This window comes from Bos grunniens, chromosome 11 (genome assembly GCF_055505025.1).
Source record: "Bos grunniens cultivar Pamir isolate PY7600 chromosome 11, Bosgru_T2T1.0, whole genome shotgun sequence".
NCBI classification, from domain to species: Eukaryota; Metazoa; Chordata; class Mammalia; order Artiodactyla; family Bovidae; genus Bos; species Bos grunniens.
In genome coordinates, this window is record NC_141175.1 from 103433411 (window position 1) to 103450274 (window position 16864).

The following is a 16864-nucleotide window of genomic DNA, read 5'->3' on the forward strand; positions in this document are numbered from 1 at the left end:
CCACCCACACCTGCTTTCCCAGCTGGACGAGAAAGCAGAGAAGACACGGAGGAAAGTGTGGCCCATTTCCTGGACTCCAAGCCCACCCTACACTCCTTAGGTGCAGGGGAAAGGTGACAGGCTGATGGCCGTGTAAGGCGTCATCACCAGGTAACACACATATCTTGGCATCTTTGTTAGCAGAGCCTCAGGAATGGGTGTGATTTTGTGTTTGTACCATGTGGTGGGGGAACGTGAACCACTATAGACTGACTCACCTCCACTCCATCCCATGATTCTCTGACTTTCCCAGCAACATGGTTCTCTGCATTTAGCTGGGACAGTTAGCTGGGACAGACAGTATAGGAGAGTTGGTAGCTTCTAAATCTGTTAAGGATTCAAGTGTGAACCCAGCCTCAAACCCATAAAGTGCCATGATGCACAAATTCCATAGTCAGCTGACTAGGAGCCATTCGTGCAGGCAAGGCTGACCTTGTCCTCAACATCTCTCCTTTTGTAGTGACGTTCTTTTTTTTTTTTAATTGGGTAATAGGACCCATTCATAATAGGCATTAGGTAATAATAATAGGTAATAGGCATCATCAGTAACCAAAATTTGAGTCTTTAAGACTTAAAAAAAATAAAATATTTATTACTGTGGTTTTGAAGATGCAATGACCATATTTTGTGCCCTGAAAGTTTTTAGGGCCCAGTGAGTCGACCAAGAGGGGGAAACAACACACAGCATTTGATATAATGGAACCATAAACCCCCAAAGGATGGGACTGTGGGCTGTTTGATCTTTTCCTGTTGTGACACCTCACACAGGCCCACTTGCTCAACAGAGAAACTTAGTGAAGATTATTATGAAAAAAAGGTCTTCAGTAAAATGTATTTGGTGACACTGCCAAGATAACATTTCCTGGTGAATGGGTTTTCAGAAAATATATGGGAATATTTTTAAATTTTTAAATTGCTTTACCATGTGAGGTAACAACGGATGATGTTTGCTTGGTCATGTTTAAGGTAAAATTACACCTTAGAGGTCCCTGACTAGGTTTCCTGCCATTAAGTAAGAAACAAGGGGTCAAGGGTGGCAGACTGGCAGGTCTCATTTGCTCTGGGTGATGAGGAAGAGAGCAAGGGAGAGGGCACAGCTCTGCCGGCAAAAGGCGGCACAGCCATCACTGCCCACGAGGCCGCGGCCCGGACCCGTCGCCTCTGGGACCTGGAGAAGGATGGAGTGGACTCAGGCAGCTCTGTGCCTACCTGTGCGGGGACCCATTCCCCGTGCGCCACACTCCACCCCCTCCTCAGTGTCAGGGCCCCTCTTTTTGAGGACGGTCAGGGTGAAGCAGCTGTCACCCAGGGTCACCCCAAAGAAGCCTCTGAACCCCAGGCTACTTCCTCAGGGCTCTTTGATCCACAGTCCCCCAACAAAGAGCAACTTGTTAGACTCTTATTAAATGCTCCACTTCCAGAATCATCCAGAAGCACAGATTCCAGGAAAACTGGGGGATTGGGAGCAAGCAATGTAAACGTGAGCTCCAGAAGCTGCCAGCCCGCAGATAAAAAGACGAGTCAGCTTCTCCTCCTCTCCCAGATCTCAGCCCAGCTCACGTAGTTGCCTCACTGATCAGAGACAGAGCTTGATTCTCCTTGATCAGGAAGGGGCCCCAAGGACTCTCAGAACGACAGCTCAGACAGAGGCGATGGCCCAGTTCCCTTTCAGGAAGACGAGCCGTGATGGCCAGCAGGTGGGTTTTCGGGGACAGAGGCCCAAGTTCAGGGTTAGAGATGTTCAGCTCCTTCCCAGACGCCCGCCTCAGAGCCAGGGTGGACCATCTGCTCGGACGGTGCACACTCAGGGGAGCCCCATGAAGAGCAGGCAGGGAATGTTGGTCCTTGAGGTTTACAGAGGGGTGAGCCCGGCCCACGTTGTCGCTGGGGATCATTCTCACTCGTGGAGTCACCCTATGTGCAGAGCAGTTCGTCTTGTTTGCTCTCTTGAGTCCCAGACAGTAAGAAAGAAAACCCAAATCTCAGCAAGTGTGGATATCACTGTCCCTCCAGACAAGGGCAAAGGGTTCTGACATGGACTCAGAGTGACATGGACTCATCCTGCTGTGACTTTAAGGAGAACTACCTGGGGAAGACATCACCTGTCCAGTCGCAGGTGACTTCCCGAGTCATCAGCGATTGGGTGGGAGTCGAAGCCACGGGCACAGAGGGAGACAGGGCCACGAGTTCTATGGTTCATTTAAAAATTTTTTTCCTATTTTATTCCCATAAGAACTCGAATCAATAAAACCACAGAACTCAAAGAGATTATGTTCACTTAGATTCCTCTCCTCCTTGTTTTATTTATGTTTACAAATAGTTTTGTTTTTGTTTTTTTAATTTTTGGCTGCACAGCATGTGGGATCTTAGTTCCTCGACCAGGGATTGAACCCGTGCCTCCTGCAGTGGAAACTTGGAGTCTTAAACCGCTGGCCTTCCAGGAAAGTCCCACCCCCTCATTTTAGTAATTGTCTTCTCCCACTCGACAGGGATAAACTTTGTACTTGCATCAGATCAGTTTAGTTCAGTCACTCAGTCGTGTCCAACCCTTTGTGACTCCATGGACTGCAGCACACCAGGCTTCCGTGTCTATCACCAACTCCCGGAGCTTACTCAAACTCATGTCCATCAAGTTGGTGATGCCATCCAACCATCTCATCCTCTGTTGTCCCCTTCTCCTCCCACCTTCAATCTTTCCCAGCATCAGGGTCTTTTCCAATTAGTCAGTTCTTCACATCAGGTGGCCAAAGTATTGGAGCTTCAGCATCAGTCCTTCCAGTGAACACCCAGGACTGATCTCCTTTAGGATGGACTGTTGGATCTGCAGTCCAAGGGACCCTCAAGAGTCTTCTCCAACACCACAGTTCAAAAGCAACAATTCTTTGGCATTCAGCTTTCTTTATAGTCCAACTCTCACATCCATACATGACTATTGGAAAAACCATAGTTTTGGCTAGACAGACTTTTGTAGGCAAAGTAATGTCTCTGCTTTTTAATATGCTGTCTAGGTTGGTCATAGCTTTTCTTCCAAGGAGCAGGCATCTTTTAATTTCAAGGCATTAGATAATAGGAGATAATTATGTTAACAGGCCGCTGGCCATCTGCATCGTCGTGTTGCTGCCTCATTCCTGAAAAGACCATTGACTAAATCATATTGAGGTGCATAAACTTATGATCTTGAATTAAAATGTAAACATTGCACCACCTCACACCCATTATGACAGCTACTCTATTATTAAAAAAAAAACCAGAAAATAACAAGTGTGGGTGGAGAGAATACAGACATTGATACCCTTGTGCAGTATTAGTAGAAATATAAAATAGTGTAGCCGCTATGGAAATCAGTATGATGGTTCCTGAAAAAAATTAAACATGAAGTTACCTAGTGTTAGAAGCGTTAGTTGCTTAGTCATGTCTGACTCTGTGCAACTCCATGGACTGTAGCTCGCCAGGAGCCCCTGTCCATGGGATTCTCCAGGCAAGAATACTGGAGTATTCTTTCTCTTTTTTCACACCCCTGGGCCTTCCCCATGATTTTCAGAGATGGGGCCAAGCCTGACCCCACCCTCGGAGGAATTGGGCTGGTCAGTTTCATGGGAGAAAGTTCCTTGTCTGAAGCACCTGTGCAGCTGCTGTGGGCGGGCGAAGGCAGAGTTACCCAGTCATGGAGCACCTCAGACTTGGGTTCTTGGAAATGAGTGATGGGCCTGCAGGGTTGACGCCCCATTTCCAACTCCGAGCCCAGAGATGAACATGATGAAAGGGGAGGCATATGTGCTGGCTGTGCTGTTTGCTGGCTGTCAAGAGGCTGATGCTTGGCCTGTCTGCTCCTTGTCCCCTGAAGGTCTGTGTGGTTTCCTCGTCCCGGCCGCAGTCTCCGGACCAGCTCTTCTCCAGGCAAGCGAGCGAAACTTCCACCTCCCCTAGGACCTCGGACAGCAGCATGGTGCCCGTGGCTGACTTCGATTACCCCCCAGAGTTCTCCTCCTGCCTGGACAACTCTGCAGCCAAGCACAAGCTCCTCGTCAAGCCCCGCAACCAGCGGTCCAGCAAGATGAGGCGGCTGTCTTCGGTAACCGGGCAGAGGCAGGGTGGGCAGGCCCCAAGCACCCAGACACCCTGCTCCTTCCTTGCAGGGTCCCCATCCTCTGAACCACCACCTACCCCTGTGGGACCTATGATCTGTGGGACCATGACCAGACTCCAGAAGCTGGGAGTGCTTGGGGTTTCAACGCCCCTCCCAACAAAAACAGTTACTTATTTGTTCGGTCATTCATTCTACAACACGTGCCAAGAGCCTGCTGTGAGCCATGGGGCCCCCCCTTCCCACTGCCTTCAGTGTGATGTCCACACTGCAGGCCTGGCACAACCAGGCCCTGCCTGCTTACCTCCTCCTGTTCTCACCGAACATGTTTTGACTTCCTTTCTTCTTTTGGAGCTCACCAGGCTGTCTCCCATCCCAGGCCTTAGGACCTGCTGTTGTATCCCCTGCTTGGGAAACCCCCTGTTCAGCCCTTGGGAGGATGGGCTCCTAGGTCCTCCCTATGAAGCTCCCCCTGAGCATCCTGTGGAAAGCAGCCCACCACCCATCACTGTGGGCACTTTCTCCATGGCACTGCCCACACACAGATGTGACCTTTGTAAATGGAGGCACTTGGGTTTCGCTGGTGGTTGAGACGGTAAAGAATCTGCCTGCAATGCAGAAGACCTGGATTCAATCCCTGGGTCAGGGAGATCCCCTAGAGAAGGAAATGGCAACCCACTCTAGTATTCTTGCCTGGAGAATGCCATGGACAACTCTGAATGCCATGACATGCATGACTCATGAATGCCATGGACAGAGGAGCCTGGCAGGCTTCAGTCCACGGGGTCACAAAGAGTCAGGCATGACTGAGCGACTAGCACTTTGTCACTTTCTGTGAGAAGACTGTGCTTCTAGCCCCAGAGAACACTAGTCACAGAGATGCCATCCCCGTGGATGTTAGTGGAGTGCCTGAATGAATGATCAAACGTGTGTGAGTGAACGACCGGGAAGAAGCTGAGCAACTAGAATGGACACTGCCTGGGGCAAGGATCCACCTAGAGGCAGAGGGGTGGTGCCCTGTAAGGACATGCTGCCCAGGGCGGGCATCAGCTGGTCCCCGTGGGAGCTGAGAGCGCACTCGTGCAGTGCATCAGGTTCACAGGACAAGTGTCCCGCTCACCGCTGCCACACCCCCTCCCCAGAGGAGCTGAGAAGCAGGGTGTGGGGCCAGCCTGGCCACCCAGAATGACAGGGCTAAGGAAGGGATACTCAGAGACGGACATCCCCTCCTCCTTCCCTCAAGACAAGACCATGAGGTGTTGATAAGGTACCAGGGCAAGCTGGACACTTCAGCTGGAGGCAATGGGTAGGCTTTCTCAGATTTCAGGGACGCCCTGGAGAGAGTGGCTTTTCCTCTGGGCATGTGGAAGGCACTTTCCTTTTTTTTTCTCCCTGTCTCTTGCTTATTATATTATGGAAGTGGTTTATAATTTATGTTCCAGAACCAAAATTCTAGACTTGATATAATTGGTTTACAGACTGCTGCTGCTACTGCTAAGTCACTTCAGTCGTGTCTGACTCTGTGCAACCCCATAGATGGCAGCCCACCAGGCTCCTCTGTCCCTGGGATTCTCCAGGCAAGAGTACTGGAGTGGGGTGCCGTTGCCTTCTCCGTCAATCAATACTACATCTAATCAACCTGGAAAGGAGAAACATCAATGTAGGATTTTCCCTCCCAGTCACTGCTTCAGAATCATGGTTAACACCCACATCTGGGGAAATCCCTGTTCCAACCATCTAGACTTTAAATAAAAGGAATAGTGATGAGCTCAGAGATGTTATAATTTGCCCCAAGTCATACAGTAAGTTTTGTTCCTCATCTAAATGTTTACATGAAGTAATGTAGGATTTTCACATTCTTTAATTGTGGAAGGTGCTTTTTAAACTGACGCCAGCAGGATTGAATTCTGAGAGAAATAACGCTGCAGAAAGGAGGCCATGTTACCCTCAGGCTAATGTCCTGTCCTGTCTCCCCTGCAAACTGGGGGGGGGGGCCTAGGTGTTTGGGCAAATGTTTCTGTGTGCAGTGTCTCTCCAGTTAAAGGCTCAGTGCCACTGGGACTTGCAAGACCCAGTGACTCCAATCTGCCTTCCCGCATGCTGAGTGCGGCCACAGGACAAGGGCAGAGCCAGATCCCTCTGGCCCAGGTCTGAGCTTCCTTCCCATGGGGATGTCTTTTGCCCTGGAAGGGTGTGTGTGTGGCCAGCCACTGCCTGGCCAGGACTTGGCAGCAGGAAGCCCAGCTCGTACTCCGGGTGGAAATGCATCATCCTCTCTTACTGTCCCCTGGGCAGAGCTCTTCCTCTTTCTTTACTTTTGAACTTGACTTAGGTCTTGAACCCCATCTTTTAGAATAAGAAGATTTCAGACTGATTTACACAGACTGATTTAGGCAGTCTGTGTAAACTCGGTCATTCCTCAATTTAAACTCTGCCTTCTGCACATCTTGCCCACTTTCTGGGTCAGGAGCAGAGGTTTTTTGGAGGTGTCTGTATATTCTGGATTGCACAGAGGTGTCACTGTTGGGTCCATGCCAGCTTCCTCCTTCCTGGTCCCCCACTGTAACCCCCTTGGAGCTGCCAGTGGCTCAAGCTGGATGTACCCAAGCCAGGCCTGCTCCTCAACTTTATGTGGACTTAGCCTGAGTTCCAGTCATTTTAAAACATGACCCATATCCTAAAGGATTTCCACATGAAGGATTTCCCTTAGTAACATAAGACCAGTAAAACCTTGCATGCTTGCTAAGTCGCTTCAGTTGTGGCCGACTCTTTGCAACGCTATGGACTATAGCCCTCCAGGCTCCTCTGTCCATGGGGATTCTCCAGGCAAGAATACTGGGATGGGTTGCCGTGCCCTCCTCCAGGGGACCTTCCCAACCCAGGGATTGAACCCACGTCTCTCATGTCTCCTGCGTTGGCAGGTGGGTTCTTTATCACTAGCACCACCTGAGACACCCCAATAACATCTTAAGAACCTGAAACCTTTGAAAATTCTTCTGGGAATTTCACATATTCCTCTTTTCAAAACCAGAGGAATAGGGTTGTGCATCATGGCATGGCTAGCTTTGGTGTCGTCACAAACATCCCGGTTATCTGGTATTAGCAAGCAGGTGCCAGCTGGAAAGTGTTAAAATAACAACAAAACCTATTGTAGACAGACCCCTGGGTCTTTCCTAAAAAGAAGGAGGTCACTGCATGTGTGCAGCAGCCAGGGTGATACTTGAAAAGTCTTAAGTCTAAAGTCTTGTTGAAAACACCAGCGTCAATGCTCTCAGCCTTTTGGTCATTTTCACATTTGCTTTTGAATGATCCTGATTACCTTGATCGCCTTTCCTTCCTAAAAGAGCAGGAATTGACTTTGTGGATAGCAGGGAGGAAGTGGACTAACTGTAGATTCCAGAGACCTTTCGGAAGAAAAATAGTCTCTCAGTTGTGTCTGACTCTTTGTGACCCCATGACTGTAGCCTGCCAGGCTCCTCTGTCTGTGGGATATTCCAGGCAGGAATACTGGAATACTGGAATACTAGTCATTCCCTTCTCCAGGGGATCTTCCTGACCCAGGGATTGAAATCAGTTCTCCTGCATTGCTGGCGGATTCTTTGCTGTCTGAGCCACCAGGGAAGCCCCAAGGCTATGTCTGATTGTCACACCACACCAGGCAAGGCTTTCTTCAGGAGTGAAATTGGAGATAGCTCTGGAGGTCCTGGGGGAGCCCTGGAGGTGAGCAGGGAGCAGCCAGCCGACCAGTCACTCAGATCCAGAATCTGGCACATAACAGTGGCAGGGGCTTGGCTTGACCTGAGTAGGGAGTGGGAGAAATAATTTAAAACGGAAGAATATAAGACTTCTAATTTAGCTGAAAAGTCTGGGCTTTGTCCTGTCAGAGATGGTTTGCTATTGACTGTGTTGGACATGATATGAACTGGCTTTTAGGCAAACCAGCCTGCCTTCACTGTGAGTGTACAGCCCTGGAGAGGGAGGACATTGACATGGGACACGGGCTCTGGGGCAGCATGGGGGTCAGAGGGAACAGCTTTGCCCCTCAGCCACCTATTAGCTCAGTCTTGGCGGAGCCGGGGACCTCTTTGAGCTTCCAGTTCTCCAAGTGCAAAGAGGACATGAAAAGAAAGTGAAAATGTTAGTCGCTTAGTCCTGTCCGACTCTTTGCAACTCCATGTGGGATTTCCGAGGCAAGAATGCCGGAGTGGGTTGCCATTCCCTTCTCCAGGGTATCTTCCAGACCCAGGAATGGAACCCGTGTCTCCTGCATTGGCAGCTGGGTTCTTTACTACTGGGCCACCTGGGAAGCCCTATGGGGAGGCCATAGGCTTCCTAATATTCGTCCTAATGCTGCTGTCCATTGCCCCTTTACTTTCAGAGAGCACAGTCGGAATCCCTGAGTGATCTGACCTGCACCCCAGAGGAGGAGGAAGTCGATGAGAAACCACCACTCCAGGTCAGCACAGAGGAGCAGCCCAGCTCTGGGCAGCAGGAGGCAGGTCAGGACAGAGGCTCTGAGCCAGAGGGGCCGGCCCCCGTGTTGCCACCCGCAGGGCCCCGTGTGCGGCGGGCGCGCCTGCAGCACTGTCCGGCGCTCACTGCCAGCGTGGAGGAGGAGAGCCCCCCAGGGGAGAACCCCTCCAGCCGCCCGGCCACCCCGGAGGGCACCCCGGAGGGCACGCTGGAGGCCACCCTGGAGGTCATGGAGGTCACAGAGCCCCTGTCAGGCCGAACTCCCCACTCGGAGTCCCCATCTCGCCCAGAAGGCTGCGCCCACCCTAATCCCGACAGCGAGAACCAGAGAGAGGACCTGTCCTCGGAAAGCGCGTGTCCCCCCGGCGAGGACACAGCGGATGAGGCGGTTTCTGCGTCGGGAGACAACGTCGAGGGTCGACTGTCTACCTGCGTCCCCGAGGGGGACACGACCCCTCCCGAGCCAGGCCCCGCCGCCACCCCGGGGACCCCCCCTGGTCCAGACGGAACAGACAAGGCGGGCCAGAAGGAGCCACTGCCCACGCTGGACTTGCCGACGCCAGAGGGTGCAGGGCAGGAAAGTCCGGCCGCGGCCCCCAGCCCGCCGCCCCCCAAGAGCTGCTTGAAGCACAAGGCCCCCTCGCCACCCGCCTCCGAGGCGCCTCCCCAGGCGCCTGCGCCCCGATCCCCGGAGCAGGGGGCCGCCCCCCCGGGGCCCCCAAAGGCCGAGCGGGCGGGGGCCCCCTCGGGGGACCCGGAGCGCAAGACAGAGCACGGAGGCTGCGAGGCGCGAGGGGCCGCCAAGAAGTTCTCGGTGTCGTCTGGCCGGGAGTGGCCGCGCGCGGGAGGCCGCCTGCTGGAGCCCCGTGGCCCGGCCGTCCGACTGCCGCTTCTCCGGAGCGCCCCGGCCTGGAAAAGCGAGGCCGCCCTCGACGACCTCCCGCTGGCCCCTGAGCCCCAGGGCCCCAAGCCTGGCCCTCGGAAGCCGCCTGCTCCGGCCGAGCGCGGCTCTCCGGACACGGCCGACCCGGCTGCCCAGGAGCGGGCGGCAGGCGTGGAAGGAGGCCCGTTCCCCGTCAAGCTCCGCTCCACGTCTCTGTCCTTCAAACACAGAGAAGCTCCCTGCTCGGAAGGGAAGGCCATCAAGAGGTACAGCGCGGAGGTCAGGCTGGAGAGAGGAGGGCTGAGCGTGCTGTCCAGGGACGAGAAGGGGCCTCCGGGGAGCGGCCCCTCCACCCGAGGCGCCAGGCCCCCCAGTGAGCCGGGGAAGGCCAAGACCCGGCCCACGGAGCAGCTCAGCTCCAAGCCGCCCCTGCCCAGGAAGCCCTTGCTACAGACCCTCACTCTCCCGCAGCTGCCCGCGCCCCCTGACACCAGCTCTGGGGACCCTGAGAAGGTGGGGCTGCCCATGGACCCCCGGAAGGAGAGCCGGGCTGAGAGGAGGTCACCGCACAGGGCAGTTGGTAAGAGACCAGGTGGAGCGGCCTGGGGAGGGTGTGTGCAGAGGACAGGGGGAGATCCGGTCAGCTGGACCGTCTCTCTGGGCATCCCTAAGGTATGTAAATGCATTCGGTGGAAACCTTGCTGCCGGAGAACTGGAAGAAAAATAAAAATTTCTGTTGATAGCACTAACATATTTGATCAAGAGTTAGGAATGGAGAGGACTTCCCTGGCAGTCACTGGTTAATACTCCTTGCCTCCAGGGCAGAAGGCACCAGTTCCATCCCTGGTTGGTGAACTAAGATCCCATGTGCCCTGTTCAGAGAAGTCAGGAAAATGTAGAAACATTCCGGGAGGAGGTGGGGTCTTCAGTGGACCACTCACATGCTTCTTCCTCCAAAGGCCCAGACTCCGGGACATGTGTGTTCTCTGGATGGAGGTCCTCCTGGGGCCTGAGCTGGTTCTTTTAATAAATGAAGCATCTGGCTCTGCTGTCACTTAGCATCATTCTGACCTTTCCTCCCAAGGAAGAAGCTCCTCGTATTTTACAGTCAGGTTCCCAGGGCCCAGCCTCACACAGAAAGCATCACCTCTTTTGGAGTCTGTGAGTTCCTCAGCAGGTTGGGTGTGAACTGTCCCCAAAGGGAGATGGTGTTAAGGTTGGGGTAGAAAGTAAGAAACTTCTAAAGCAACTGCCTTTTAAAATAAGACACAAAATAGATGACCTTTCTGTGTCTTTGACATGCATCACTATTTATAGTGTCTCATGAAATCTGTTGGAAACAGATATATTCAGCAGAGCTAAAGACTCTCTCATGGCTGATTTCTTTTATTAATGGCACTTGGTGTGCCAAAAATGGAACTAGGCATGCAAGTTGTGTGTGTGTGTGTGTGTGTGATGTGGGGCCCCCAGGAGAAATTTTTCCATGGTAGATTTTGTAAAACAGCACAACTTTCAGGATATTTCAAGTGGGTGCTGTAAGTCTAGTGCTCCTTTAGGACTCATTGTGCAACAGCTGAAATAGAAGCCAGTTCTTCAGGATCCCACACCCTAAAAGAGAGAAGGGCACACACAAGACAGGTTCAGAGATGCTGTGATCTTTCTCCTAAGATATTAGTAAAAGTGCCTTGTATAAAGGGCTCTGTGTGGACACAGTGGGGGAAGGAGAGGGTGGGAAGAACAGAGAGTGGCCCTGAAACACAGACATCACCGTGCGTGAAGTGTGGGAAGTTGCTCTGAAACACCTGGAGCGCTGCCTGGTGTTCCCTGACCGCCTGGATTGGTGGGGAGAGGGGGTGGGAGGGAGGTTCAAGAGGGAGGGCTCATGTGTATACTTAGGGCTGATTCACCCTGTTATATGGCAGAAACCAACACAATGTGGTAAAGCAATTATTTGCCAATTAAAATAAATTTTTTTTAAAAAATCAGAAAATTAAAAAATAAAGATAATAAGGGGCTTTAAATTCCTAAGGCGACACCCAAAGATGCAGGTGTTTCCAGGGTGAAGTTTTCAGAAAAACATCTCCGAAAGAGCCACCACAGGTAACTTTGCTGATTCAGACCCCTTGGCTATAATTTGCATTGCTGCTGTTGCATTAGAATAATAGGGAGCTTTGGGGGAGGTTCAAACTGTAACTGGTGATCCACTCTGCAAATTTCCAGATTATTGAAGCTATTATAGAGTGATTCAAAAAGCCACTGAACTAGCCATGGAGGAGGGGGCTGCAGATAAAACCCTGACATCAGCACCATCCACCTTCGTGGCCTAGAATTGAAGATGTCTTCTGTCACGGGCTTGCCAAATGAATGGAACTTAAACGCAGGATACTCAGCTTCGTGGTCAGAGCTGGAAAAGAAACTTCAGCGGGCGATGCTTGACACATTGATAATTTATAACTTCCTCAGCCTAAGCTGGGAGGGTTAGGCCTTGTTCATTGTCAAGAGCAGTTGGCTGGAATGGTCTGTAGTTAGAGACCATAGAAAAAATCATCTGTTTTTTCTTTTGATTAAGGTGGCACTAGTGGGCACGACTGAGTGACTTCACTTTCACTTTTCACTTTCGTGCACTGGAGAAGGGAATGGCAGCCCACTCCAGTGCTCTTGCCTTGAGAACCCCGGGGACAGGGGAGTCTGGTGGGCTGCCGTCTATGGGTCGCACAGAGTCGGACACGACGGAAGCGACTTAGCAGCAGCAGCAGCAGTGGTAAAGAACCCACCCGCCACCGCAGGAGACGTAAGAGACGCGGGTTCCATCCCTGGGTTGAAGCACAACTGAACACAACTGAAGCAACTTAGCACAGCACATAAAATACGCTATCATACTTACTCATTTCTTTGCTTAAATAGTGGAAGAGAATTGTCTCATCTGTCTAACTTTGTTAGCATTCTCTAAGCCATAGAAATAACTGACTCAGGTGAATTCTGGAAGGGAAGAATCCCGGTCACTACAGGGGGCACAGGGAGTGATTTTCATATCAGTGCAAAGAGAGGAGATAATTCTCATGTTCTTTTGGGAACTGACCCTCTCGGTTAGGGTTTAGTCACTGAGTCGCGTCCAACTCTCTGCGACCCCGTGGACTGTAGCCCACCAGGCTCCTCTGTCCATGGGATTCTCCAGGCAAGAATACTGGAGTGGGTTGCTATTCCCTTCTCCAGACTTGAGGCATGAGAGCCAACAGAGGGTGGGGCTGCTCTCGTCCCACCTGGGACTGTGGAGTCTGGGGGCTGCCTCCCACAGGCCAGAGCAGAGTCTCAGAACTCTGGCTCCTGGAACCCATTAAGTGGAGTGGTCTCCACTCCTTCCCCAGACACTGGGTCTGCTCGTGGTTCAATACGTTATTATAACTTCTGCTACCGGCCTTGCCCCCAGATTACAGCAGCTAAAGGCAATTAAATTCACTTAAAACATAAAGATAATAAAAAGTTGTAATAACATATTACCCAGTTTTCTAGAAAGGCCTAATTGTTGCTGTTCATTATCTCATTATGACAGCATTTTATCCAGAGCCCCCAGGTGGGCTGCTACCTCCCCTGTCCCCCTGAGGGTGATGGAGGGGCCCCAGGTGGAACCTGTTCTGCCTCGGGGACTCCAGCTCCTTCCCTCCCTCTCCTCACACCCTGTCTGTCTGCTCTCAAGATGAAGAAACCCTAGGATGTGGTATTCAGGGAGAATATGGTGGTGGTGGCAATGAACAGGAGCCCAGCTTGTCGCCTGGGCTGAGTCTTATGGGGCCCCTTGGGGTGTTCTCTGTGAGCCCAGCACGTTCGTGCTCATCAGCATGCAGGAGACTGGTGAAGCTGCTCACCTCCCTGCCGTAGCCAGTGAATGGCCCTGGGTTAGGATCCCTGCTCGTGTGTGCAGGACAGCTCCCACGCCTCTGCTGGACCAGTCTGTGAACGTGGTGGTCACTCGGCTGTGTCCAACTCTGCCGTCCCATGGACAGTAGCCCACCAGGCTCCCCTGCCCACAGAACTCTCCAGGCAAGAAGACAGGTCGATGGCCATTCCCTTCTCCAGGGGATCTTCTCAACCCAGGGATTAAACCTGGGTCTCTTGCCTTGCAGGCAGATTCTTTATTGTCTGAGCCAACAGGGAAGCCCAAATATTGAGGAGCAACCACCCACCATGGGGCTAGAACCCACAACCCTGGGATTAAGAATCCCATGCTCTGCTGACTGAGCTGGCCAGGACCAATCTGTCCCACGGTCTAAATCACCAGGCTGGAAGGACTCTTCTGCTCACAGGATTAGAATTAGCGCAGGGAAAATGGTGAAATATTGAAGACACAGAAAAAAGTCATCACTTTTCAGCTCATTCTCTGGACGTTATTCCTGTTGGCCTGCCTTCTAGTCGTGTGTGTGTGACTTATCTTCCATGTAGTGGTGGGCACTTGCTGGGTATTTTGGAGAGTAGCTGGACACTGCTGTTCTCACCAGGGGCCTCGTTGGTTAACTGGTCTCCACCTCCAGTCCAAACTGACTCCTTCCAGGCTGGTGACAGTGGCACAGCAGGCCCTGGAGCCAGGCTCACTCCTTCATGCATCTGGTCTTTCAGCATTCACATACTCCTGCCTCACACACGTGCTGTTCTGACCCCGAAAGGCAGTCAGGAAGAGCATGGCAGCCTTGCCGTCCAGGAACTTAGTGCCCAGGGAGGCAGCAGGTGGTGAGTGTAGGTAGATGTCCCTCTTGTCTTTGGATGTCAGAGACATTTTCTGAAGGAAATGAGCTCAAAGAGGTTGTCACCTTCTCTAATGGCAGTTATTTCAGTGTATTCAAGCTCGTTTAAGTAGAATACAAGGAGTTTGGTGGGTTTTTTTTTTTTTTTTGGTGTCCTAAAAATATATTCATGTCTTTTGTTCTTAAAGAAAACCAACTTCATTCACACCTACCCTTCTTTTTGTCCTTCTCCTTCCCCCCATGGTCCCTTCCTGGCAAGTAAGCATGGTCCACACTCTGGGCCTCAGCTCCCCTGCCTCCTCTGGGCTCCTCAGACCGTGTGCATCTGCTTATCCCCACCTGCTGCCCAGTGTGGTGACTCCCCCTCAGCAGAGCCAGGAGGGACGCCGGACCCCTCAGCAGGTGTGGTGCCGGTGTCCTGCCGCTCGCCTGCTCTCGCCACGCTGAAGCTCCAGTACTTTGGGCCCCTGAGCGAAGAGCCAACTCCCTGGAAAAAACCCCGGTGCTGGGAAAGATTGAGGGCAGGAGGAGAAGGGGGAGACGGAGGATGAGATGGTTGGATGGCGTCTCTGACTCAGTGGACATGCGTGCGTGATCAATTGCTTCAGTCGTGTCTGACTTTGTCACCCCATGGACTGCAGCCTTCCAGGCTCCTCTGTCCATGGGATTCTCTAGGCAGGAATGGGAGACGGCGGAAGACAGGAAAGCCTGGCATGCTGCAGTCTGTGGAGTCACAAAGAGTCGGGCACCACTGAGTGACTGAATAACTGACTACAAAGGGAGAGAATTTTGGGGGATGTTGACATTGTTCTGTGGCCCATTTGTGGTGGCTGTCACAGGAATCTTAAGTCTATATTCAAACTCACAGAACTCTATGGCAGAAAAATGAGTTTCACTGTATGTACATTTTAAAATAACCTTTTAAATGACAGAAAAAGATGTATCAGCCTCCTCTCCACTCACCTCTGAACCTCCCTGAGCCCTTCCCACACACACATACACATGCAGAACGCACCGCCACTAATAGAGTCATCCCTGCTGTTTCTCATGCCGGCTGTGGTCAGAGTTACATCAGTGTTGACAGGTAGGTGCAGCAGGTTTTTGTTTTTTTTTTTTTGAGTTTTTATTTATTTTGGGGGCCACACCAATGGGCATGCAGGATCTTAGCTCCCCAATCAGGAATTGAACCTGCGCTCCCTGCAGTGGAAGCACAGAATTTCAACCCCTGGCCTGCCAGCGAAGTCCCCAGCAATCTGGTTTTTTTTTTTTATCATAAAAATGCTATCCATGTTAGCTTGCAATTAGACATTTTCAGTCCACAATAAGGAGTGGGCATCTTCTCTGATCAGAGTGGGCCACTTGTCCTCATTCTTTTTAAGGGCAACGTGTGTGTGTGTGTGTGTGTGTGTGTGTGTGTGTGTATGTATATGTCTAGTCGCTCAGTTGTGTCTAACTCTTTGCAACCCCATGGACTGTAGCCAACCAGGCTCCTCTGCCCATGGAATTCTCTAGGCAAGAACACTGGAATGGGTTGCCATTCCCTTCTCCAGGGGATCTTCTTGACCCAGGGATCAAACCAGGGTCTCCTACACCGCAGGCTGATTCTTTACCATCTGAGCCACCAGAGTACATATACCATATATTGTTTAGCCATTCCACTGCAGAAGGGCATTCCGATTGTTGAGAGGGTTTTTTTTTTTTTTTTTTTCCTTTTGCTAATACTGCTGCAGTAACCATCCTAGTTCGTTTTAGTTCTGTGTGTTCACACAATCATTTCTCTAAGTTAGGCTAGACAGTTTTTTGTTGTTGTTGTTTTTTGGCCATGCCGTGAGACTTGTGGGATCTTAGTTTCCTGACCAGGGGTCAAAACCGGGCCCTCAGAAGTGAAAATTTAGAGTCATAACCACTGGGGAATTATATCTCTAGGATGGATTTCTTTTTTTAAGATTTATCTATTTTTGGCTGTGCTGGGTCTTCATTGCCGCTCGGGCTTTTGTCTAATTGTGAGAGCAGGGGCTACTCTCTAGTTGCGGTGTGCGGGCTTCTCATTGCAGCAGCTTCTCTCGTTGCAGAGCACAGGCCCTAGGTGCATGGGCTTCAGTAACTGCAGCAAGTGGGCTCAGTAGCTGTACTCCCAGGCTTGGTTGCTCTGTGGCCTGCGGGATCTTCCCGGACCAGAGATCAAGCCCATGTCCCCTGCCTTGGCAGGCGGATTCTCAGCCACTGGACCACCAGGGAAACCACAGGATAGATTCTTAAAAGCAGATTTTCTGGCTCACAGAGCTAGAAAGTTTTAATTTAATAGCCAACTTCAGATGACCCTCATGAAGGCTGCTCAAGTTTACACTTCTCAGAGCAGAGATGAGATTGTTTCTCTGCCTCTCATCTGCACTAGGAGTTGTCAGGCTATTTTAGTTTCTTGTCTTCCATCTGATGGATGAAGATCAGTCATGTTTTACACCTTGGTCCACGCGTCCTGGTCATGCTAACGTGCAGGTCTTTGTCCTCCCTCGCCTGCCCTCAGGCCAGCTCTCCGCACCTTTAACCTGACCCCTGCAGTGCCCTCTCCCTCCAACTCTGTCCTCACTCTCTCTTCCCAAGTCATGGGTCTAACCCTGGAACTTTGCTCTTTAAAACTTGTGAATGTCA

General features: G+C 51.6%; 1 protein-coding gene across 10 annotated transcripts in view; it reads left to right on the forward strand.

Annotated features, from left to right (window-relative positions):
- CRACDL (CRACD like) overlaps positions 1 to 16864 on the forward strand; it is a 129059-nt gene that overhangs the window by 102528 nt on the left and 9667 nt on the right. For 9 of the 10 annotated variants that reach the window (XM_086328023.1, XM_086328027.1, XM_086328025.1 and 6 more), the window contains 2 exons: positions 3884 to 4111; positions 8502 to 10059. In XM_086328023.1, the coding sequence (XP_086184149.1) occupies positions 3884 to 4111; positions 8502 to 10059 (1786 nt within the window). Of the gene's footprint in view, positions 1 to 3883; positions 4112 to 8501; positions 10060 to 11699; positions 11803 to 16864 lie in introns of those variants that run through there. The other variant, XM_086328029.1, reaches the window with a different exon arrangement.